The sequence below is a fragment of the Narcine bancroftii genome, chromosome 2, assembly GCF_036971445.1.
Source record: "Narcine bancroftii isolate sNarBan1 chromosome 2, sNarBan1.hap1, whole genome shotgun sequence".
NCBI lineage: Eukaryota > Metazoa > Chordata > Chondrichthyes > Torpediniformes > Narcinidae > Narcine > Narcine bancroftii.
In genome coordinates this window covers 169,544,843-169,570,826 of record NC_091470.1, presented here as the reverse complement: position 1 = coordinate 169,570,826, position 25,984 = coordinate 169,544,843, and the positions used below count along the sequence as shown (strand labels likewise).

General features: G+C 40.1%; 1 protein-coding gene across 1 annotated transcript in view; it reads left to right on the top strand.

Moving 5' to 3' along the window:
* nphp4 (nephronophthisis 4) overlaps positions 1 to 25,984 on the top strand; it is a 346,370-nt gene that overhangs the window by 286,460 nt on the left and 33,926 nt on the right. The window contains exons 17-21 of the mRNA XM_069919049.1: positions 8,896 to 9,024; positions 12,382 to 12,587; positions 14,359 to 14,585; positions 17,799 to 17,988; positions 24,662 to 24,736. Coding sequence (XP_069775150.1) covers positions 8,896 to 9,024; positions 12,382 to 12,587; positions 14,359 to 14,585; positions 17,799 to 17,988; positions 24,662 to 24,736 — 827 coding nt within the window. The remainder of the gene's footprint in view (positions 1 to 8,895; positions 9,025 to 12,381; positions 12,588 to 14,358; positions 14,586 to 17,798; positions 17,989 to 24,661; positions 24,737 to 25,984) is intronic.

Sequence of the window (25,984 nt, the reverse complement as noted above, 5' to 3'; positions counted from 1 at the left end):
CCAGTTGGTACCTCAATATATTGATTTAAAAAACTTTCCTCAACACATTTGTCAAATTCCAAGCCATCCAGCCCTTTTATAGTATGGGAGTCCCAGTCAATATGTGGAAAAATAAAAGCTTCTACCATCACAACCTTATGATAAACCCTAATGTACAAACACCTTACAGACAGCGCCACGTTTGAATCTGGGTACCAGTGTTGCACTGACCGGCATGCTAGCAATGCCACCCAATCTTGTATCCTAATTAAAATCAACGGGGTCTCAGGTCTTGCACCAGTTCTGAAGATACAAGAGACTGCATATGCTGGAACCTGGAGCAAAAGACAAACTGCAGGAGGAAATGGTTAGACAGCATCTGTGGACGTCATGTAGGTTCAAGCCCTAATGCAGGGTCTTCACCCAAAAGGTTGACAATAACTGTGCCTCCATGGATGCTCCCTTTGCTCAATTCTTCCAGCAGTTTTCTATTTGCTTGTACCTGATACATCTAAAACAGAATATGTGAAGTTTCCCAAAGCACTCCGAATAATTTCTCTGCACTCAGCGTGAAGGCATAGCTTGCCTGAAGCAGCACATATTGTCATGGGATCAAAATGCTCAGCAAGTGCATTATAATCAGAGAAACTCTGCAAACACTGTGGTTATAGTTTTCACAAAAATAAGCAAAATTGATTTCAGAATAATAAATACATTTTTCTTCCTGCTTTGTACAGTTTATAGGTTTGTTTATTTCCTTCCTTAAGAATATTGTCAACCATTGTTGAAGCAACCATCCAGGCTGTTCAGCTTGTATAATGTGATGTGAGCAAAGGCTTGGTCCCGTTCCCTGCTGTCTGCAACTGGTCTTCACAGAGAGAGGATGATGACCATGGTGCATACAAAATGAGCTAAGTAGAGTGTCAACATCCCTTAATGTTCTGTCAGAACTGCCAAACAATTACCAAGAGTTGTGGTCAAGGCATCCAACTTTAACTCACTCTGGGAACCATTGAAATGAATGAGTATGTTCTGGAATTGATACTATGTGGAGACAGCAAACCATATAACCATATAACCACTTACAGCACAGAACAGGCCAGTTCGTCCCTACTAGTCCATGCCGTAGCAAATCCCCACCCTCCTAGTCCCACTGACCAGCACACAGTCCATACCCCTCTAGTCCCCTCCTATCCATGTAACGATCCAGTCTTTCCTTAACTGTAACCAATGATCCCGCCTCGACCACGTCTGCCGGAAGCTCATTCCAATCCCCACCACCCTCTGCGTAAAGAGGAAGGCACAAGATAGAGGAATGAATACCTGAGACAGGCAGGTTAAACAACCTGAGACGATGAGTGAGAAAGCAAATAATAAATAATTAGAGGAGAGTTGTTTTAAATTTGGAGCTGTCAATAAACTGCAACAAAAACTTTTTTCATTGAAAAATTTATGAATTATCGACTGTGATTTTGAAAATATTGTATTTGAACATAAATTAATGTCTTCACCTACAGAAACATATTAAAATCAGGCACACTGCAATCACGCAAGGTGAATTCAAGTGAAATCACTTCAATGGCAATACCGAACGGAACTGTCCAAATTACAAATTAAATTCCCATGGAAGACTGATCCTTCAATCAGAAAAATTGAGATTCTCAAATGTTGTGTTAGTATTTGAAAGACTGCCTGGACCATGTTTCAATCAAGAAAACTATTTTACACACATTTGAATGCTGCTTTTATGATGTTGGTGCCTTATGTAACAATTTTCAGGTACTCTTAGGACGTTACCATGTGAGAGGAATGTAGGAATCAACCATGATTGCCTAGTTTTTGGAATTTATGTACTTGAAGGCATATAAGACCCCCCACCCCACCCATTTCAGCAGGGAATATTAAGAATTTTTAAAATTGTTATTGATGTAGTAGCTACAGTATAATCAGAAAAAAATGGACAAAGTATGCAACGAGGACAACAGGAAAAATCTTTTTAATAATAATAATTTACAAAAGCAGCTACAGCAGAAAACATTTTATAAAAACAAACTGCCGCTGTCGGTGCCGCACTGACTCTGCTGCCCTTCTCTCTTCTGGCAACCTGCTGTCCCACTCTCTCCCAGCGGCCTGCTGTCGGTCCCATGCTGGTCCCTCTGGCTTGCTCTATCCCGGAGTGGTGGGGGGGGGGAGTGCGGCAGTGTGATCAGTGTGGGGACTAGTGGCAGGATGTCGGGGGGAGTGAGGCGGTGGGATCAGTGTGAGAACTGGTGGCAGGCTGTTGGGGGGGGAGTCAGGGTGGCGGGATCATTGTGGGGACTGGTCGTGGGCTGTCGGGCTGTCAGAATGGTGGGATAAATGTGGGGACTGATGATGATGCAATCAGTGTAGAGACAGACAGTGGGCTGCCAGGAGAGAACAGGGCAGCAGGCCAGGCAGCGGACCAATGCAGGGATTGACAGTGAGAGTTTCCCAATATCCTGCCACACTGATCCCACCACCCCACTCCCCCCCCCACCCCCCGACAGCCTCAACGATAGATGGTGGTGATGCTAGTGATCCACGCAGTGAAGTTCACAGAGCGTTACTCACCGTTATCACCCTAATTTCAACTTCGCATATGACCTGGGGGATATTTTTTTAGCCATTTTGTTTGGTAATTTAAATAGATTGCATTATTGAAACAGAATTTTAGGAATTAAGAGGATCGAACCATTTTGGCTATTCAAGGCTGCTTCGCCATTCAAAATGGTTATGGCCTGTAATTCACATTCAGTGCCCTATTCCTGCTTTCTTCCTATGTCCCTTAACCTAATTCCACAAATATTTTTAATGATTTGACCTCACCTGTGTTCTGTGGTGGAGAATTCTGTAAGTTCAACGCACTCTGGGAAAAGGCATTTCTCTTTATCTGAACCTGAATGGTAATCCTTGTATTCTGTGGGTTAGAAAAACCATGAGAATCATCCTGTCTCAAATATCCCAACTCTGATAAGAATACCAAAGCTACACCCAGTATTCCAGATTCAGTCTCCTAAAATCGATTCTCAGTTCATGCTTTTTTTTAATCACCGGCTGAACCTGCACAGTTATTTTCATAAATTGGCATAAGGGTACCTACGTCTTGCTGCACCTACTCCTTTCTGAATATTTTGCCAGTCAGGTAATAATCTGCCATTTTTTTTCTGCCACCAAGTTGGATAATCTTTTCTTTTAGACATACAGCATGTAACGGGCCTTTCTGATCATGAGCCCATACAACCCAATTGCACCCAATCAACCTACAACCCCCTTATGCTTTTTGAAGGCTGGGAAGAAGCCAGACATGGGATGAACTTACAAACTCCTTAAAGGTAGTGCCAAATTCGAACTTGTGTCACTGGTGCTGTAACAACGTTGCGTTAACTGCTACGTTAACTACACTTATCTACGTTATACTATATGTGACCGCCCACATCTTTGCTACAAAGACGTAATCAAGCGCGATCTCCAGTCATTCCATGTCAACCATACTGTCTGTGAGGGCCTCACAAAAAAAAATCGCACTGCATGATGTACCGGGATTCGCAGTGGCACATCGCAATGTGCCAGCAACTACATTTTCCCACACAGAAAGAACAGGATCCAGAGTCAAAATGACGATCAATGAATGTTCAATTTCTAGGACAGTTGTGGACTATTTGGTAAATTATTTGTCTCCTTGAACTGAACTGAATATTTTTTTAATCTCTTTGGTGCTTATGCTAAGTCAGGAAGTCTCTGTCGAGCTCAGGTATATCACCTGAAAGTTTAAACTGACTGTTCAGAGAAATACCAAAAAAATGCTAAGACACCACCATGGCTTTCAATGAGATGTTGGGCTAATAATCTGCAGTACATGAAGAAGATGTAAAAGATCCCAAGTCGCTGCTGGAAGAAGTGAAAGGGGGTTCTCACTAGTGTTCCAGATGTTGCCTTACCCTCTTGACCAACTTCACTAAAACAAACAGATGATTTGGTTACGACCACATTCTGTGCACTTTATCTACATTATAGCAATCTTAGGAGAACTTCATTCCCTTGTTGAGTATTTGAGATCATGAATGATGGATAAATCATTGAGCTAGAACTAGTTTTATGCCCATCATCTCTCTTGCCATATATTACACATAGTTTATCTATGGAGGCACTATTTATAGGGAAAATAAAAATGTTTTCTTTCTTCAGAATTACGTGCCTTTGATTCAGTTAAATCTGTGCCTTGGGCTATTTTACCTGCTGTGCATCTCATTTTCTTTTGTAATATATTTCTGTGTACTTCATTTCTGCAATTAACATTTTCTATTAATGCTACGACATAAAATGTTCAAATTGCACATTTTTGATGTGAGCTTGTGTCGAAAAGGCTGTTTGTGCACTGATCCTTCCTGAATTATTTAGAGGCCATTGAGAAATTAGCGTGAGCAAGATTTCTCTTGGCGTGGCTGTTATTTGCTGAGTATCGAGCGTGCTGCCTTATGATTCCATTGGTGTAGTCAGTCATTTTCAGATTTACTGAAGTTGGCGACGCCTTTGGTGTGACCTATGACCTGCATTTAAAACTCACGTGAAAATATAGACCAAACCAGAATGAAATAAGTAAATGACTTAGACAAAAATATCGGTGGAGTTGTGAATAGTGAAGAAAGCCGTGAAAGGATACAACAGGATATAGTTGGAAATTTGGGCCAAGAAATTGCAGATGGAGTTTAATCCAGACAAACGTGAGATGGTGCACATTGGGAGGTCAAATGTAAAAGGAAAGTAGATAGTTAACGGCAGAACCCTTCAGAGCATTGCTGTCCTGATGGGTCTTGTGGTATAAGTCTATAGCTTCCTGAAAGTGGCAATACAAATAGATAAGATGGTAAAGAAGGTGCATGGCATGTTTGTCTTCATCAGTCAGGGAAATAGGGAAGTCAAGTTGCAGCTGTTGATTTGGAGTACAATGTGCATTCCTGATTGTGTCATTTCAAGAACACATTGAGGCTTTTGGAGAGGATGCAGAAAAGGTTCACCCAGATGTCACATGGATTAGAGCGTATTAGCTATATGGAAAAAGATGGATAAACGAAGATTGTTTTCTCTGCATTAGATTGTTTTTGCTGCATTGTCGGGCTGAGGGGTGACTTTGATGATGAAAGGTGTAGAATGGGTAGAGAGTTAGGGTCTTTTATTCCAGGAGAGAAATGTCAAATACCAAAGGGCATACACTTTAAGGCAAGAGGAAGAACGTAGGAGAGTTATGATGTAAGGTTTTTGCATTGAGAGTGGTAGGTGGCTGGAACACAATGCTGGGGAGATCAGATATAATAGCAACTTATAAAAGAAATTTAAGCAGGCCATATGAACAGAAAGGATGGAAGAATATGAACACACGCACATTTGCTATCATGCTGGCATGCATATGATGGGCCAAAAGGCCTATTCCTATGCTGTATTGTTCTATGCTCTAGACCCCACTCCATGTCACAAGGTAAAGGAGCAGAAATAGGCCAATCAGCCCATCATGTCTACTCGCCATTCTAATCATGAACTGATCCATCCTCCCACTCAGCCCCATTCCCAGCTTTCTCCCTGGCTTTCAGCCTCTGATTAAAGAATTTTTTTTCTGGATCTCTTTTAAATTGACACCCTTTTATCCTGAAGTTGTGCCTTATAGTCCTAAACTCCTCTACCATGGGAAGCATCCTTACCACATCTACTCTGTATGGGCCTTTTAGCATTTAAAATGCCTCTATCAGGTCCTTCTATCCTCCAACGAATACAGCCCAAGAGCCGCCAAATGTTCCTCATACGAACCCAGTGGTTTTCAAACATTTTCTTTCCACTCACATACACTGTAAGTATTCCCTATGCCATAGGTGCTCTGTGATTAGTAAGGGATTATTTAAGGAGGTATGTGGGTGGAAAGATAAAGTTTGAAAACCATTATTTTAATTGCACCTGATTGACTCGTTATGTGCACGGTTTCATAACTCCAAAGGAAATGGACCAATGACAATTTTTGTCAAGCCAAATATTTCAGTAACAATTGGGTCGAGAGCAGTGATTCTCAACCTTCCCTTCCCACTCACATCCCACCTTAAGCAATCCCTTACTAATCACAGAGCAGCTATGGCATAGGGATTACTTAAGGTGGAATATCACCTGAAAGTTTAAACTGACTGTTCAGAGAAATACCAAAGAAATGCTCAGACACCACATGGCTTTCAGTGAAATGTTGGGCTAATAATCTGCAGTACATGAAGAAGATGTAAAAGATCTTAAGTGGAAAGAAAAAGTTTAAAAGTCAATAGTGTTAACCCTTTCATACCTGGTATCATTCTAGTAAATCTTCTCTGAACCGTCTCCAATGCCAGCACACCTTTTCTCAAATAAGGCACCCAAAACTGTACACAGTACTCCAAGACAGGTCTCACCAGTACTTTATAGAGTCTCAACATTACATCCCTGCTATTGTATGTTATTCCTCTAGGAATGAATGCCAAATTAGCAGGGTACATGACTTGAATGGTCCCCAGTACTCGATGTATCAAGCAGCCAGCACTTTTATTTTTCAATATATTTCAATTGATAGTAATCCTTCATCATTTCTACCTGCTCAATGAGGTCATCTCATGTTGCAGCTCCTACAGTGCAAGACTCATTCAGTATTGATGCTCACAGAGCTAGTGGCCAAACATACTGAAAAAGATTCTCTATTTCTCCACAACTTTTTTCATGGCAGTTTTAACTGTGACTCCTTGACTGCCATGACAAGAGGTTGCTTTCAAAAAAGGTTGTTCAATACAATCAATTCTGATTCTGTTTAAGAATCAGCATTGATGTGGCGGTTGTGATATTTGTTTGCCATGGAATCTGAGCAGGAATAGGAGGAAAACTACATGAATGAAGGACAGCATGGTTGGTGTAGTGGTTAGTGGAACGCCTTTACAACACCAGCATTCAGGACTGGACCGGGGTTTGAATTCCTTGCTGTCTAAGGTGTCTACGTGGGTTTCCTCCCACCTTTCAAAAAGTGTACCGGGGCAAAGGCTAATGGGGTATAATTTGGGCACCATGGACTCGGGGATGAATTGGCATGTTACAGTGCTGTATGGCTAATTTTAAAATGTTTTATTTACGTCATGTAAATGGTGTTAGTACTGCACTTGTTTAATACACTGTAAGAGATTGAACACTCATTTCTACATGATAGAACCACATTGTGTAGATAAAGGCTATTTGAATCATCTTTTGAAAGAGCTATTTGTATGAACTGCAATCCCGTGCACCTTTCCAGTACCCAGACAATTTTCCCTCCCTGCGTATTAATACCTTTTAAAAGTGACAACTAAAACAAGATCCCCACATCCCCATCCTTGCCTTTCATTTGAGGCTGTGCTTACCTGTTCCTTGCAACTCGATGTATATTTTTTTCAACTTTCCTGTTTTTTTCCCCCCTCCAATCATCTTCAATTCTTGTTATCCAATTGCAGTTGCTTTCATGACTGGAAATAATTGCACTTTATCAAAGCTCTTGGTTTTGCACACCTCTTTTAAAATTTCCTCTTCTTTGTTCTGAGACTCCTAAGAGGCCCTCTTGAGAGTCCAGGGCATGACTGAGGTGCTTTTAGTTGTCAGACATCAAACCTTTGAATCTTCCATTATCTTGTAAAAGACCACTTGTTGCTGAAAGGTTTCTTTCAATTTATTTTCAAAATTTAAATGTTTGATTGGAAATGTTTTGATCAATGTGTACACAGTTCTGATCAGATGAAGAGTTAAAGGAGATTTCACTGAATGGAGTGCAGTTTTTAAATAAAAAATAAACAAATATGTAAATACTATTTCTCCGCACTATTCAGGTTCTTGTGAGGAACTGAAAAAGCTGCAGATACTGTAATCTTGAGCAGATAAAGAATTGCTGGAGATACTAAGCATGGGTATCAAAATTTATCGTCATGAGCATGTCACGAAATCCATTGTTTTGCGGCAGCATTCCAGGCGCAAATTTGCGATAAATTACACGCTTTAAAAAAATTGTGCAAAAGAAGAGGAAGTCTCTGTGGTTCATTTTCCATTCAGAAATCTGATGGTGGAGGGGAAAAAGCTGTTTTTGTTCATCTTCATGCTCCTGTACCTCCTTCCTGTTGGTAGCAGAGTCAAATCAAATTTATTATCATCTGATTGCACAAGTACAACCCAGCAAAACAATGTCCTCTGGTCCTCAGTGCAAAACATGCAGATACACACCCAGAAATAACACATGTACAGACAAATAATACACAAGCAGGTCAAGTATTCGTATAACCAAATAGTTAAATAAATAAATCTTGTTTTGGAAATATGACAGTCTCGGGTGATCAGTGTGAGCAGTTCCTTTGGTAGTTCCGCATTCTCACTGCCAGTAGGAAGAAGCTGTTCCTCAGCCTGGTGGTGCTGTCTCTTTCCTGACGGGAGTAGCTGAAAGATGTGTGCAGGGTATAAGGGGTCCTCAATGATATTGCCTGCCCTCATCAGACAACGATCCTGGTATGACCTCCAATCCATTTCTCCGCAGCAACCATACTACACTGTGATTCAGCAGGCCAGGAGACCCTCGATAGAGCCTCCTTCAGAAGGTTGACATGGTGGTCAAATGCAGTCGGTATAGCGCCTTCCTGACAAGTGAGAAAATGTGTGTCCTAGATAGATCACTAGGAGCTTGGTACTCTCTCAGTTAGAGTTGTTGATGTGCAGCGGAGGGAGTAATGGAGTCCACGGCCAAGGTGGTAAGGGTCTTGATGATGATGGCTACTTTCTTGTAGATGTCCTTAATGGAGTGAAGTCTGGTGCCCATGATGGCATTGGTTGAGAAGTGATCAAAATTAATGTGAGACATTCATCATTATTGTCTTGAATTTGGTTCTATAGGACACCGGAGTGAGCTGGAAGTGAATAGTTCTATGCCTTCTCTTCGGTCAAAGGTAATTTCTGCCCATGACAGGACCAGTGGCTTTCCTGGTGGGAGTTTGTCTACAGTGGTTGTGAGGAGTCTAAGTGGTAAGTCACTGATCAAGTTTTACTCATCCTCTTGCTAAGGCCCTTGATGTTAAGTGTACAGTATATATTTTTATCAACGAGCTTGTTAAGGCATTCTGTGCAATACATTTTGATATTAAAAAAAACTTACTGCATATAAAGAAATAACAATTGGGTCCTGTATATTTTGAATTCTCCAGTACTTTTCAAAAGCTATGCGGCTATACTCTGTAGTTTTTCAACGAAGATACATATAAAAGATATCATAGTTAACAACTCATAATATTGAATCCTTTCAAGATGGACTCTCAGTTGCTTACTTCAAAGGTACTTGGCACAACCAAGATTTTCTTTGTATCGGTTCCTAAATTCTTCCAAGTTTTATTCACATCTTACCTCAGCATACATTTCCTTTTTTCCATGCTCATTATACTAGCCACTCTGGCTATACATTAAACATTCATGTGAGTATTTCCTTGCATAAGTCGTTCTTATGGAGAACAAACTACTGTTTTGTAATGGAGTGAACTGCTTTGAAGTGCAGTGAATGTAGAGTCTGTATTAATATTGCAGTCAAATGTGCCAGCCATTTTTCTCACAGCAAAATTGCAAATAAATAATCAACGCATCTGAGGCACCTTGCATTTTGAAAAATTGCTGCAAGATTTTCTCATGGCTCACAAACCAGCAACATATTCATATCTTCAGTATATTGATGTTAAACATGTACATGCCTGCTTTCTCACTATCTCTTCACACAATGTATTGTAGACTGTGAATATTTAGAGTTTAAATGTTTTGATGTCCAAAGGGGAACATTTAGAATAAAAACTGACGACAGTCCCACAAAAACTATTGCAATGGAAATTTTAGCTTTGTGAATGATATTCAGGTAAAAGACACATAAGGGTCTATGTGGATCCAAAGCGTGCAGGAAATGTATGTTGTCACTTGATGCACTGTTGAACTTACTCACACCTGAGAGTAACGGCTACTTTGGTGTTGGACTTGGGCTTTTCCCTATACTGCTGCTATTGCTTGAATTCAATGGTAATGGCCGCCGTGCAAGATGAACTTAAACAAACGTAACAATCTCTTAGCGTGTATCATAAGTTTCTATTAATTTCCACCTTTTTGTAGAATTAGGTTTGACCATTGACACACTGAAGCAAGTATCTCTCAGTTCCACAGAAGGGTACAGACAAAAGGAATGACAAACAACAAAAGACCTACATTGGAAGATTGAAATAAAAATAGAAATGAGTGGAAAAGCACAGCTGTCGAACGAAAAGCAGAGTTCAAAGGCTCTTTGTTAGAACTGGGAAAGTGATAAAACAAGTTAGATTTAAGTTACAGTGAGAGTGGGGGAGCAACGGATCGGGCAAAGGGAATAATATCATTGATAGAGTGAGGCCAGTGTTGTGGAGATAAACTGTGACTGAAACTTTCTGGTTGATGGATTCATAAGTGAAGAGCAGGGGAGAGAGAGAGAATGAATATGAACAAAGAATGTAATGCTTTATCAGAGCTATTACAGATGCAAGCTGGGTTTCCATTTAAGTTTGTTTATTATCTTCTAATTGTACAGGTACAAGGTGACAAAACAGCATTCTCTAGTCCTCAGTGCAAAAACATGCAAGCACACATACAAACATAACACCTTTATAGACAAACAATATATATGAGAATGTATATACAAATATAAAAATTAATAAATATTGTTCATAAATAGTAGTGTCTCCAAGTGTTTGTATGAGTCGTTCATCAGTCATTCAGCAGACCCACTGCCCATGGAAAGAAGCTGTTTCTCAGCCTGGTGGTTCTGACTCTGATCCTCCTGTGTCCCGATCCCAGTGGGAGTAGCTGAAAGATGCTGCATGCTGGGTGATAGGGGTCCTCGTGATTTTGTGAGTCCTCTTCAAACAACAATCCCAGTAGATCACATGGATGGAGGGGAAAGAGTCCCCAGGGTTCCTCCCTGCCATTCTTATAGTCCTGTGAATTGACCTCTGATCCAATATCACACTGTGATGTAGCTGGCCAGGGCTCTATTAATAGAAAGCTGACAGTATATGTTATATGTAAAGATAATCTTCGTCCAAGTAGCCAAGCCAAAGAAGAAAGAGAAGAAATATGTTTTTTATATAACATGTTTTATATTTTTTAAAAAATAGTTATTGGGGTGTGTGTGTGGATAATGATATACAGTACAACTCGAATTATCCAAAATGGTCAGGTCCGGGCCGATTTCGTATAAACATTTTTTTTGGAGAACCGGTCATTTTTTAAAAAGAGCCCAGTAGCAACTGCAAATCCCCTATAACAATGTTTAAACAACAACAAACAATAAGGTAAGGCTTAATATTTAATTCTCACCAAAAGAATTGCTGGCCTCCGCCGATCACTGACACTTCCCCGCCAGGAGCTGGAGATCCACTGCTGCTGACACTGGGAGCCAGAGATCCACTGCTGCTGACACTGGGAGCCAGAGATCCACTGCTGCTGGCACTGGGAGCCGGAGATCCACTGCTGCTGGCACTGGGAGCCGGAGATCCACTGCTGCTGGCACTGGGAGCCGGAGATCCACTGCAGCTGGCACTGGGAGCCGGAGATCCACTGCTGCTGGCACTGGGAGCCGGAGATCCACTGCTGCTGGCACTGGGAGCCGGAGATCCACTGCTGCTGGCACTGGGAGCCGGAGATCCACTGCTGCTGGCACTGGGAGCCGGAGATCCACTGCTGCTGGCACTGGGAGCCGGAGATCCACTGCTGCTGCTGCCAGGAGCCCAACATCCCTGGTCAAATCGGCTCCAAAAAAATTTTGAATAAATGAGGATTTCTGAGTTCAGAGATTCTGATTTCAATTAATCAGAGTTGTATGATATATACATTTATATATTTGCATAGTTATATGTATATCTGTTATATGTAACGGCAATGTGAAATTGCTCTGTGATCTAATCACCTTGCTCTTTGTTGCTTAATTAATTTCATTGTTTTAAATGTAAAACCATTAATCTCAGATTTAAAATTAACTATTAAAATAGCATCAATGATCATTTGTAGAAGAGTTTCTATTACTCTTGTGTACAGAAATGTTTCTTCATCTCTTGTAAACCCATCTCTAATAATGTACTTATCCTCGACTTCCCAACCAATGGAAATGGTTCTTTTCCATCTGCTTTAATATCTGAATATATTACTAGTTTCAGCACTTTCTCCAGTCCCACAAGTGTATTTCTCAAGTATTTATCCAAAGCCATTTTACTTTTGAATTTGATTACATATCTCTTTAGACTTTACCAGATTATGACAGTCCACTGTGTTAAAAGAAAGTAATCTTATCTAATTTCAATCAGTTATCTTATCCTTTTTAAGCTCACAGTACATGCAGAGCTCAGCGCTTGGTGAACCTGGATAGTGAGTTGGCCTCAGTTATTTTCTCCAGAGCAAGAATTGATCGTTTTGGGCAGCAGCCATTGGACAGTGAGGCAGAGGATATTCGCAGGCGGAAGTTGAACCGGATGATGTCTGTTCAACAGCTTGAATTTGGATCTGAATTTCAATCAAAAAGCCATATTATGGTAAGACACATAAATTTAAGAATTCCCTTCAGAAAATAAAAATCATCTGAAAACAAAATCTTGAAATTTTATAAAACGAGCATTAAAATGATTCAGTTTAAAATATTTCTTGGATGCAGAAAAATATTCTATAATCCAGCATTAATGATAGAAACCAGTAACCTGGGACTTTGGAGTCTGGATAGCTAGTGATTTCTGCCCATTCCTAAAGGGTATTTTGAAAAGATCGTGAAGGCAAAACTACTGGTGTTCATTGCTTGTCTAGTTTGTGTCTGAAATCCTGAAGTTATTCGGAGCACCTTCTTCAGCCACGCTGACTCTGATGTTGAAATCAAGCCAGAGATCAAAGTGGCATTTATATTAACTTCACTTAAATTCATTACAAATTAAACTCACCTGAACATTTTAAAGCAAGTCTGAGAAAGTGCAAGTTGTAAAATAAAGACAATAGCTCGTAGAAGTGACATCCGTCAGGTTGATTTTAACTATATGTAACCATATAAAAATTACAACAGGCCATTTTGAACCTTCTAGTCCGCACCGAATTAAGTACTCCCTCTCGTCCCACCTACCTGCACCCTGCCCATAAATATGACCATATAACAATGACAGCCTATTAATTTAAAAATGCATTTTAGAATCCACTTTTTTTATTTAGATATTTTTCTTGAACTAGCTTATTAACTTCTAATTTTTTTCCCCAGGTTTTTAATTTAAAAAAAAATCTCAAATTCGTCCTAGACTTATTCAATTCCATCCAGTGTCTGGTCAATTTTAATTTTACATCCTAAATCTGTCCAAGACTTTTTAAAAATACATCCTTGTTAATTTAGCTTTTGTTGTGGTGCCCTACATAAAACTTTAGTCAGAAACAGGTGCATGCTGGGCTACAAAATGGGGATCTTGTGCATGGTGTGGGAGGTGCGGAATATTGCTTTCAACATGCACTGACCTGGAATTCATCCTAAGTTCCTTAGAGACTTTTTTATTCATTGCTGAAAAATCTGAATTAAAGTAAAACCTCAGAAATATGGGAGGAGGAATTCTGCAGGTTTCACAGCGTCCATCGGAGGTAATGATATAGAACTGACGTTTCGGGCCTGAACCCTTCTTCAAAGTATGTGTAAAAAGCTGGCAAGCACCTGAATTAAAAGGCTGGGGACAGGGAAAGAAAGGGAAGAGTAAAGAGCACAGACCAACAGATAAAGGGTGATCATTGGGAGTAGGTAGGAGGAAAGGAAAGGTGAGAATCGATTGGGGATGGGGTTGGCGCTGTGAATACTGAGCTATAGGAAAGGAGACTGAGAGAAAAAGGAAAAGAGAGAAACAGACACATGGCTGTGGAAGGGAGTTAAGTACATTTGTTGAGGAGTTTGAGAGCAGCAGTGATTACAGAGAAGGAGAAGCTCTCACAGAACTCCCTTCAAAAAGAATACTTCTTCAGGGTAGAGAGAATCCCTTGAAAATATTTCACTGATGGTCTGTCTTTCTACTCCATTCCTTTCTTTCCTTTTCCCCAGCCTTTTAATTCAGACTCCTGCCTTCTATTTACTCATACCTTGAAATGGGGCTCAGGCCCGAAACACCGGTTATATATCTTTATCTCCAACGGATGCTGCAAGGCCTGCTCCGAGTTCCTCCAGCAGTTCTGTGTTTTCACAACAATTACAGATTCTGAAAATGTTCATGTTTCACGGAGATTCTGAATTTTCAAGGTTCCAAATAGTCTGTGGTCTGTTCACTACAATCAATACCTTCCATTCTTTTTCAGTCAAAGCATGAGGAATGGATCCAGCATGAGCGAGATCTACAGATCATAGAAGCATATCGTGAGCAAACTAAAGCAGAGAGTATCAGCAAGATGTTATCCCAGGCCATCACCACACAGTTCACATTGTACTCCACACTTGGGAATGCTGAGTTTTTTGAATTTAAGTTGAAAAATCCGTACAATGTTCAACACACTGTAACAATTGAATGTGAACATTCAGAACTCAGGTATGTTGTCCACAGTGTGAAGCCCGGGCTCCAACATCTAACCTCTGGTACCCGTCGTAAAGTACTGGCTCACTCAGTACCCAGCTTCTTACCTGAAACCCCCAGTAGACTTCAATCGCTTGACTGTAATTCACTGCAGTTAGGATTAGATGTGCAAATGTAATTCAAGTTCATTTTTACACAGGACAAATATACATATATAAAAATAAATATTGTTTAATAAATAGTAGCATCTCAGGTGGTTAGTTGTTTCGCATTCTCACTGCCCATGGGAAGAAGCTGTTTCTTAGCTCCAATGGAACAGCTGAAAGTGGCTGTGTGCGGGGTTGAAGGGGGTCTTCAATGGTTTTGTGCACCCTCTTCAAAACACGATTCTGGTAGATCACATTGATTGGGGGTGGGGGAGGGAGAGTACAGTGATCCTCTGTGCCACTCCGAAAGTCCAGTGGATTGACCTCCAACTCATTTCTCTCCAGCTTGTGATGCAACTGGCCATCTTGATAGAGCTCTTGTAGAGGTTGACATAATGGTTGCCTGTAGCCTTGCCCGCTTCACTCTTTTCAGGAAATACAGTCGCTGTTGCGCCTTCCTGACAAGTGAGGAGATGTTGAGTGGCTGTGATAGGTCACTAGTTAAGTGGTTCCCAAGCTATTTGGTGCTCTCTACTCTCTCCACTACATTTATTGATGAGTAGTGGAGGGTGGTTGTTCCTGGTCCTCTTGAAGTGACTTATCATCTCCTTCAACTTGTCCACATTGAGACTCAGGTTGATATCTGCACAACATATCACAAGGTTTTCCACCTTGGTATTCATGGAGAGGTAATAAACTGGATTTGACATTGACTAAACGGGAGAAGCCAGAGAGTGGTGGTGAATGATTGCTTCTCAGACTGGAGGCCTGTGACAAGTGGTGTGCCTCAGGGAACAGTGATGGGACCATTATTGTTTGTATTCTCTATCAAGATGATATACATCTGGTTGATAATCTGATCGATCAGCCAGTTTTCAGATGACACAAAGATAAAAGGTGTTGTGGACAGTGAGGAAGCTTTTCAAAGCTTGCAGAGGGATATGGACCAGTGGAAAAAATGGGCTGAAAAATGGTAGATGGAATATATTGCAGACAAGTGTGAGGTGTTGCATTTTGGGTGGATAAACCAAAAAAAGGACATACACAGTAAATGGTAGGGCACTTAGGAATGAGGTAGAACAGAAGGATCTGGGAATACAACTGCATGGTTCCCTGAAAGTGGTGTCACAGGTGGATAGGGTTGTAAAGAGAGCTTTTAGCATTTTGGCCTTCATGAATAAAAGTATTGAGTGTAAGAGTTGGATGTTATGATAAACTTGTATAAGGCATTGGTGAGGCCACATTTGGAGTATTCTGTACAGTTTGGGGCATCTAACTGCAGGAAAAATATCAATAAGATTGAAAGAGTGCAGAGAAGATTTACTAGGGTCTTGCCTGGATGGGTATGAGGGAAATAGAGAGAATAAAGGTAGGTAGTCTTTTTCCACTGAGGGTAGGTGAGATACAAAGCAGAGAACATGGGTTTAGGTTGAAAGGGAAACCATTAGGGGGATCTTCTTCACATTGAGAGTGGTGGGAGTGTGGAATGAGCTGCCAGCTGAAGTGGTGAATGCAGGCTCAATTTTAACATTGAAGAAGAATTTGGACAGGTGTATGGATGGGAGAGGTATAGAAAGTTATGGACTGGGTGCAGGCCAGTGGGACTAGACAGATGTGGTGAAACCACACGACGTGACCTTTTATGTTTGACCCTTCTCTCACTGGCTGGCTTGTGACTCCTCCCCTTTATCCCTCATAAAGGCTGTCATGCCACAACCCTACCTTCAGTTGGAGCCCGGGTCAGGGTGAGCCAGCAACACAAGGGATGCTGTCCATCTCTAGCTAATAAAAGCCTTCAGTTCCAGTAACTTCAGTCTTTGTGTAATTGATCGTGTATCTGCAGAAAAATGGTTTGACACAGACCAGAAGGCCCATTTCTGTGCTGTAGTGTTCTATGGTTCTCTACAGTGCTCGCTGTAGCATCGTTATGGCTGAGAATGACAATTGCTTTTGTGTCATCTGTAAACTCGATGACTGTTAGAGGTGGATCTGGCATTGCATTCACGGGTCAGTAGCATGAACAGGAGTGCCCTGAGCATCGAGCCGTGAGGAATGAGAGTGCTCAGTGTGCACTTGAAGGGAAAGAGAATATTGAACAATAGATGGGCCCATAATGTCTGCGCCAACCAGGAAACCAATCTAAACTAATCTCATCTGCCTGTATATGGTCCGTATGTCTCCATTCCATGCCTGTCTATGCTTCTGTCAAAATACTTTTTTCTGGTTCAAATGGTGAGTATTTGCTTCCACCACTTCCATGGCAGTGCACCTACCACCCTCTGTGCAAGAAAAAATGCCTTGTAAACTATATAATGTAAGAGCCTTTGGGTGTTTGTTTAATTATTAATTATATATGATTGGGCAAGGGTATGTCAAATGGAATGCAATGTCGAACAATGTGAGGTCATCCACTTTGATATTAAAAAAAAATGTAGTTTTTCTTAAACAGTGAGAGTAAGAATGGTAAATCTTTATTGAGAAATGGATGTCCTAGAACATAAATCACTGACTACACACTGGTGGTAAAATACAGGATTCAGTGACACCGTGGTTAAGTGAAAAAACACAAATGCTGGAGAAACTCAGCAGGTCAAACAGTGCCATTATGTAGCAAAGGTAAAGATACATCACCAACGTTTCGGGCTACATAAAGGCACTGTTTGACCTGCTGAGTTTCTCCAGCATTTGTGTATTTTTTGACTACATACTGGTAGTTACAGCAAAGGGATCTCATTGAAGCATATTAAGTGTTTTTTGAGTAAAGATGCAGGAAAGATATTTTCAAAATCTGAAGCGAAGAAAATCTGGATCACAATCTTAAAAGATGAGTCATCTATACAATAAATATCACCCAAAAGGCAGTGAATCTTTAGATTTCTGTACCCAGGAGAGCCATTGGGGCTCAGTTACTGAACATATTCAAAACAGAGACTGCATACAAAGTGAATCGAGAGGACTGGAAATTAGTGCCAGAAAGTTGCACTGAAGTAAAAAGAAACAGCCATGGTTTTACTGAATGATGAAGGAGTGAATTATTCCTGCATCTATTTGTTAAAATATTATTATCTTGCGTTGTTTCCAGTGTTATTGTGAACAGCAGAGAATGGAAGTACTTCAAGAACCTGAGCAAAGTATTGACCCCTTTGGAAGAGGATATGTTCCATGTTGATGGAGGTGTACAATTCCCACAAATCTACCTACGGCCCAAAGAGACTGTTTATATTCCATTTAAATTTCAGACCTTCAGTAGTGACTATTCTGTTATCTCACAGGTACAATATTTGCTTAGATCTTGTAAAGTTTGTTGACATTTTATTTCCTTTGTTTTGGTTTCATTCTATTAAATTCAAAACCAATATCAAGTTGAAACAATCCTCTATTGATTCGTTGCCTCTGGTTCAACTACTGGTCTGTGTCGAAATTGTAGATGATGGCGGTTACATTAGAAATACAAAAATAAATAATAAATGATAAATGAACTTGCATGTACAGAATCTCCTTCATGCTATTGAAACACTTTGCAATCAATTAAATTATCCTAATACTAAGAAACTATTGCAGTCTATAGGAGGAAATTACCAAAATATCACAGTAAAAGTGAATGTAGTCTGTTATTATTTCCAATCAATTTAATTTTACGGCAACCTCTAGTGGCTGGTATTTGTTTGTATCAGGGTGTTTGTTGCGTGATAATGGAAGTTGGCTCAGTTCTGTTGTTCTCATGACTGAAATTCTAAGGGTCAAAATGCTGGAAGCTGTAGAAAGGATGGCATAGCATGTGAGAAGATTGGCAGGGCAGTATTTCTATACGCAGATGCTTAACTGAGACATTTTATTGACTGGATTTTGCAGGTATTGTCCTGCTGCCAACTATAAAATTATCATCAAATCTAGAAGTATGAAGACCTATGTAGTTGGTCCAAAGTTCAATGGCAAGGCCTTGAATGATTTATAGGAGAGAAGCCCCATCTCTAAAACTCCTCCAGTAAATATAACAGCCAGAAAAGCCTCATCTCTTGTTTTGCCAGGTGACGAAGTTGCCTGGATTTTAAATATTTCAGCACCTCTCTATAATTATGAAATATTTAAACACCATTGAAAATGCAATAAAATTCCTCCACACATTCAAAAATTAAACAAGAATATTTTAAGATAAATATTAAATAAGAAAGTCAAATAATTTAAAAAGAACTTGCCTTCACCCAAACTTCAATGAAGCAATTCTGTCACCATTGAAATAAAGAAAGTGCAGATCCTGGGCAGGCTCCATTTTGTAGCAAAGGAGAGTGACGGAAGATTTAATTGAGAATTGAGATTTAATTGGAGAGAATTCAGTGGATCATGGATTTTGTCGATTAATTAAAGGATCAGAAAAATGCTGAGTTAAACTGTTCAACTCAACACAAGGTCAGGGCCAGGAATTCGCCAATTTAAGGCAGAATTTCTAGCATCTAACAGAGCTAAGGCTTTTTTCTTTGGAGTGAAGAAGGATGAGAGATGACTTAATAGAGGTCGACAAGATTCTGAGAGGCATAGATAGGATAGACAGCCAATGTATTTTTCCCCAGGGTGGGAGGACATCTGTACAAAGTGAAGGGAGGAAGGTTTAGGGGAGACATCAGAGTTATGTTTTTTTTTAATACTCAGAGAGTTGTGGGTGCCTGGAATGCCTTGCCAGGGGTGGTGGTGGAGACTGGAACCATAGGGGCATTCAAGAGATTCCTAGACAGGCACAAGGATGAAAGAAAAAGAGAGGATTATGAAGTAGGGAGGGATTCATTTTAGGTCGGCACAACATGATGGGCCAAAGGGCCTGTACTGCTGTGCTGTAATGTTTTATATTCTAACTCTCTCAGACTATAATCATTAATCTGTAGAGCCATGGAGCAAGATTATAAAACAGAATTAATCTAGAGTTCTGGCATGGAAGCAACACACTCAGTTCCCTCCTGTGCTCTACATGGAAAAGTGCCGCAAGCAATTACATTATTTTTCAAATAGTTGAGCTTTAGTATTTTAAAGGTGTTGCAAAGTGTTTTTTTAAAGATTTTTTTTCAAAGTTCAATTTATTGTCTGGATACATACATGACATCACATACAACTGGAGATTATATTTCCTACAGGCGCGGCAGAATTACCACGTATTGGTTGTGCTAAAAACTGAACTCAAGAAAATACTTACATGTGCAAATAAAGAAACAAATGTAAACAAACTGACTGTGCAATACAGAGAGAAAAAAATCAATAGCAACAGTAAGATTCCTTAAATGAGTTCTTAATTGAGTTAGTTGTTGAGGAGTCTGGTCGAGGGGTAGCAGCTATTCCTGAACCTGGTGGTGGGGGTCTTGTGGCGCCTACACCTCTTTCCTGATAGTAGCAGCGAGAGCAGAGCATGTGCTGGGTGATGTGGATCCTTGATCATTGCTGCTGCTCTCTGACAGAAAGTGTTCCCTGTAGATGTTCTCGTTGGTGGGAAGGGTCTTGCCTGGGCTTTGTCCACTATCTTTTACAGGGCTTTCCACTCAGGGGTATTGGTTTCCCCATACCAGACCGTGATGCAGCCGGTCAGCACTCTTTCCACCACACATCTGTAGAAATTTTCCAGGGTTTTCGATGTCACACCAAATCTCCGCAAACTCCTGAGTAAGTAGAGACGTTGCTGACATGCTTTCTTCATGTTGCCATTAGTGTGTTGGGTCCAGGAAAGTTCCTCCGAGATAGTGACTCCCAAGAACTTAAATTTGTTCACATGTATAGAATGGAGCAGGGGGCTAAGAATGTGGCCCTGTGGTGCTCTGGTAGCGATGGAGCACCATAGATATAAAACTGATATTTTGTTATTATTTAATGAATTCAAATGTTTTTAAATGTAATAGGCATTCAAACACAATGTAAAATCTTCACAGATTCGATAGTCAGCTATGGTCAGAGGTAGGGCTTAGCTGTCTATTAAAAGTTTTCCAGATGTTCCATTCCCTTTCTTCTCAACAGTTCACTGAGATTGTAATATCACACTAGATGTTACCACTGTACAGGTCATTGATATTTGAGACGGGCTAGCTTTGAGCATTGTCTGCAAAAGCAAAGTACCTACCCATCACTCACTACCGCAGCACTGTATCAGCCATAGTTTTTTTGCCACTGGCATCAAGTTCTTGCCCGCTGAAGCAACAGTAGAAAACGTTATGACAGAATTGTGATTGGGCTGGAAAGGAGTGTAGGCGATGTAATATAGAACGTTACAGCGCAGCACGGCATAGTGCAGGCCTTCAGCCCATGATGTTGTGCTGACCTACACTTAACAATCCAAACCTTCCCTACCTCATTCCCATAATCCTCTATTTTCTTGCATCCATGTGCCTAAGAGACTTTGAAATTTCCCTATTGTCCAACACCACCCCTGTCAAATGCATTCCAGGCACCCACAGCTCTCTGTGTTTAAAAAAACTTATCCTTGATGTCTGCCTTTATCTTTCCTCCCTTCACCTTGTGCAGATGTTCTCTGTTAAGATGCTCCTCTCCTTTCATATGATAGAGGTTCTGGGACAGGGACACATTGTCAGAATGGGTTTGGCAGTGAACCTTGCGTGCATATACAAACAACACATAGAATTGAAGGTAAAGGGAGTCCAGCGAATTAAGATGCTTTGTAGTTTCATGTAAAAAAAAACGAATCGTACTTGTTTTAGCCTGAACCATATTAAATGTGATATTGTATCCTGCGGCTATCACAATCTCATTGTTCAATAACATGGAGGCGTTAATGCAGATCTGAACTTGACAATGACTCTTCAGAGTGTCTGGTGGTGTTTCTTATTGATTTTCGATTATTTGAAATAGCAGGGGAACAACATAAATGATACGTGAGGTACAAAGTGCTTATATGATTTTAAAAAAACCACATAAATAATTATAGGCTCACTTCTTCCCCAGTGTGTACTAACTATTGTTTTCAACCCAGTGATGTGGCAAAATAAATACATAGAGCTTCTATTTAATATGCAATGAACTGAACAGGCTGTTGTGTGTAATTTGATGTGGATTATAAACACATTGAAAACCAAACAGAATTTCTCAAAATCAACATGGAAGCAAGCTACGCTGGTCATGCGATTGGGGAGTAGGCTCCTGATCACACAGTATGGTGCATTTCATCATCAAGCCATCAGGGGATATAGTATTTAAATGTTAGTTTCTAGTATTACTCAGAGGAGGTTTCTTTTTGCAAGATTATTTTCAGTTAAGAATACGGATTTAACATAATTCTTTTCATTCTAAATAATTTTTGTGTGGAAGAAACTTCACCATGAACAACTCTGAGCTGTACAGACTTCTCAGAACGAAGTTATTCAGCAAAAGTTTGGCCAGTTCACTTCCAATGCCCTTGATTTTAAACTGTTTTATAAATGCAATGATGCTTTCATTAAAGTAATTTCCATCTGAAAATCCAGGCGATAGTGGACACTTGACATTTTCAGAACTTAGTTTGCTATAACCTTAAAATATTTATTCAAATAGCAGGGAATCTAAAAGCAAAAAAAAATCTATAGGCCAGTGAGTTTGTCATAGAGAAAATTTAGAAACTGTTATTAAATATATTGTTACAGACCTCAGGGTATGCAGGTAAAGTCAACATGGTTTTGTAAAAGAAAAATAATTTTTGACCAAATTATTGTAGCAGTTACCACAGTTGCCGTGAATGATGGGGAACTATATGATAATTAAATTGTGAGTCAACACATTAAGATGTATATCAAATATCATTTTATAAAATAATAGCTTATGGTGTAGGAGATAATATTTAGTGAAGGTCAAAGATTGGCTGGCTGATGTGAAACGGAGAGCAGGCATTGATAAATATTTTGGGGTGAAACATGGAAGTCTGCAGACACTTTGATTGTGGTAAAAGCACACAGAGATGCTGGAGCCAGTTTTGCAGCCTCCATAGGAGGTAAAGTTATATTCCCAGTATTTTGGGCCTAAGCCTTTCTTCAAGCTAAAAGCAGGCAGGTCTCTCAGTAAAGACCAAGAAGGGTAGAAGAATGGGAGGGGGAGGAGTCCAGACCAACACAAAAAAAAGGATATGATAAGGTGAGGATTGATTTTGGCTCTGTGAAAGGAAACAGAGGGGAGAGGGAGAGAGAACCAACTAGAAGAAAGGAGACAGGGGATGAAGTTAGGGGTAGGGGGGGTGGATTTAAATGGGAACCAGAGAAATCAATGTTAATGCCATCCTTAAGGAAGGACTCAGTCCCAGCACGTCAGTAATATATTTGACCTCCATGGACACTGTGAGACCGCTGAGTTCCTCTCGCATTTCTGTGTGTTTTTATTGTTCAGTATTTTACTGGTCAGCAAGATCTAATGAGTTTTGTGACACAGATCAGTGCATCACAATTTACAAATTTACAAAGAGAGATGGGAAATTTGTGAAGTGGACACACGAAAGCAACAATTTTGAGAGCGGACAAGTTGTAGCAAATGGATCAAAAGGTAGAAATTGTGAAAGTCCACTTTGTAGAAAGTTCTATGTAAATGGTGAGAGATTGTAGAGCTTTGACATGCAGGAAAATCTGGTTTGGCAAATGGATGATTGGAAAAGTTCAAGTATTGCAGAAAGCTCACAATATATTATTGCTTATTGCTAAGGTTATGTTTCAGTTAATGCACAAAAGCTGGAGAAGCTTAGCAGGTGCCACAATGCCCATAGGAAGCAAAAATGTATTTAAAATTTAAATTTAAAAGATAGACATGCAGCATGGTAACAGACCATTTCAGCCCATGAGCCCAATTAACCTGATATGTTTTTGAAGGGTGGGAGGAAACAGAAGCCCCCGGGGAAAACCCACACAGGGAAAGTGTACAAACCTCTTACAGACAACGCTGGATTGGAACCTTGGTCCTGATCGCTATGACAACAGTGCTGCCAACAGTTCAGGCCTGAGCCCTTCATTAAGGTTGTGACAAGGTTATACCTTGACAAGGAACTCGGGCCCAAAACTTAGCAGGTTTTTTTTTTCTCCGGCCTACTCTGTGTATTAATTACAATGACAGGTTATCTTTTGGTTCCATTGGACTTGGTTGAAACCACATTTGTGTTGGGATTTACCCTAGGAAGATTTATTAGATAAAAATCTGGAATGGGCAGGTTGTCGTTTGAGGAAAGATAAGTTTAGGGTAAACAAAATAATGCTAAAGAAACTCAGCAGGTCAAATATATATATTTTATATAATAAAAATAAAGATGTTAAGCCCTTTATCAAGGTATAATCAAAATGTAGACAGGCACCTGAACAAAACCTGTGGAAAGAATCAGATAAACTGCAACACTTCTGATCAAAGGCCCTTTGACCTGAAATGCTATCTCTCCATCTCTTCCCAAATGGCTGAATATTTCTGTTTTTTTAAATTTCAGTGCAGAATTGAGATCACAGTCCAATCAGCCATGATCTTAATAATGACAGAGTAGGCCCAATTTGTGTATTGGTACGAAAACAACCAGCAAGACTGGAGTTTGAAGCTGTGGTCTCAGGCTCAGCAAAATGGCTTGCATGGAAGTGGTTCACCAAATCCTACATCATGTCGCAGTTTATGCAGTGTAAATCATCCCTCTCCCCATTAGATTGAGCAATGCAGAGATCCGACCAGAAGGGAAAATCAGGGTCTTGCCATTTTGCTCATTTGTAACAAGACAGAATATCAGAAAATAGCACGTGCGTGGCTGCATTTTACTTGCTTATTAAAATTGGCAAAGATGGGAATTCCTGCCCACGGATATTGAGTCACATTGGTTCTGCTATTTACTTGCATTTGCCTCCCTGATTGTAAACCTGCCTTTCCCATCATGACGGAATTTGCTGAGGTGATAGCGTAAGCAGGGTAAATCAATAAATAAAAATATATTTTACTTAATGGCTAATCATAATAAATGTTAATTTTTCTCAGGGTCCTGCAGATGGGAGCCTTGCTAGAAAGAACCTGATTAATCAGGAGCGGTCCAACACACCCAAGAAAATAGAAGTACGTATCACCTTGTCAAACATTTGTCTCTGCATTTACACTGCATTCATAACCTTCAACTATATCAAATTAACTTACTGAAGCTATTTCGAAAGAACAGTTAAATTCGTAATAGATCAAATATTTCTAATAGCAAATTAAATGAATGAATAATCTTTTCATGTAGAAAAAAAAGACAGGCAAGTTCTTGGCATATTGCCTGTCTAAAGCTATACATTGGACAAACTGTTTCTTCTTGGACAAACTTGTTTTTCATCTGATGGAGTAAAGAGTAACACTTCCAGAATTTGAATAAATTAGACTTGCTTTTCAGATTGAAATTTTTTTTTTCTAAAATGCAAGAAGTAATAATGTTTCACAGAATGGGACCACGTAGTAAACAAGAACAGAAGTATCAGTTGATGGCTGCAGAGTGAGAGTTCAATTTACAATTTCAGTTTAATTTTTTAAATTTCAAGTTTAGCACTTTGTCAGAATGTAAAATTCAGATCCATATTTTCTGTGAGGGCTCTGCCCTGAAGCCAAAACTAGAAACCTGACAGAATTGCTTCCTGTTTCTTTCTGAAATCAGAATGGTGGTACAGAAAACCCAAATCCTTCTTAGCCACAGCAAAACAAACAAGAAATCATTCTTCAACATTCCAACAACCAATTCCCCATCGTACTCATGTCACATCAGTAAAATTCATATTCTATATAAACTCTGCAGACCAACATCTTACCAAAACTGAAGTTTCACAAAGTTCAAATTCACCACATGATGGGCCTGTGATAGTCTATAGCAGCCATTTTCAACAGGGACCATATAGACCCCCTGGGGACGACAACGCATTTAAGGGGGGGCACAGCCTTAGTTGTTATGTACCATCTGCAGAACAGTGTGTCACAATCTGTGGCATCTTCAACAGCAGTCCCCAGAACTATGACCTCTCATCCCTAGAAGAACAATGGTCACAGATGCAACAGAATAACATCACCTGCAAATTCCCCTCGAAAGCCCCTTTCACACTTGCATCCCACTAAATTGGCCATTCAGTGTCCTGGGATAGGAATGGGGGTTTGGCTTCTGGCACTTGACCACTCCTAACTGGGACACTGAACGCTTTCACAATTGCAAGGAGCCATTCCCGGGGGGTTAGGATTGTTCTACCTTCTATTGGTGACGTCATGACGTCATAGTGAGTGATGGTGGACCTGCCCTAAATCCTGATCAATGTATTATTATCTTATATTTGAACAAAATTAATC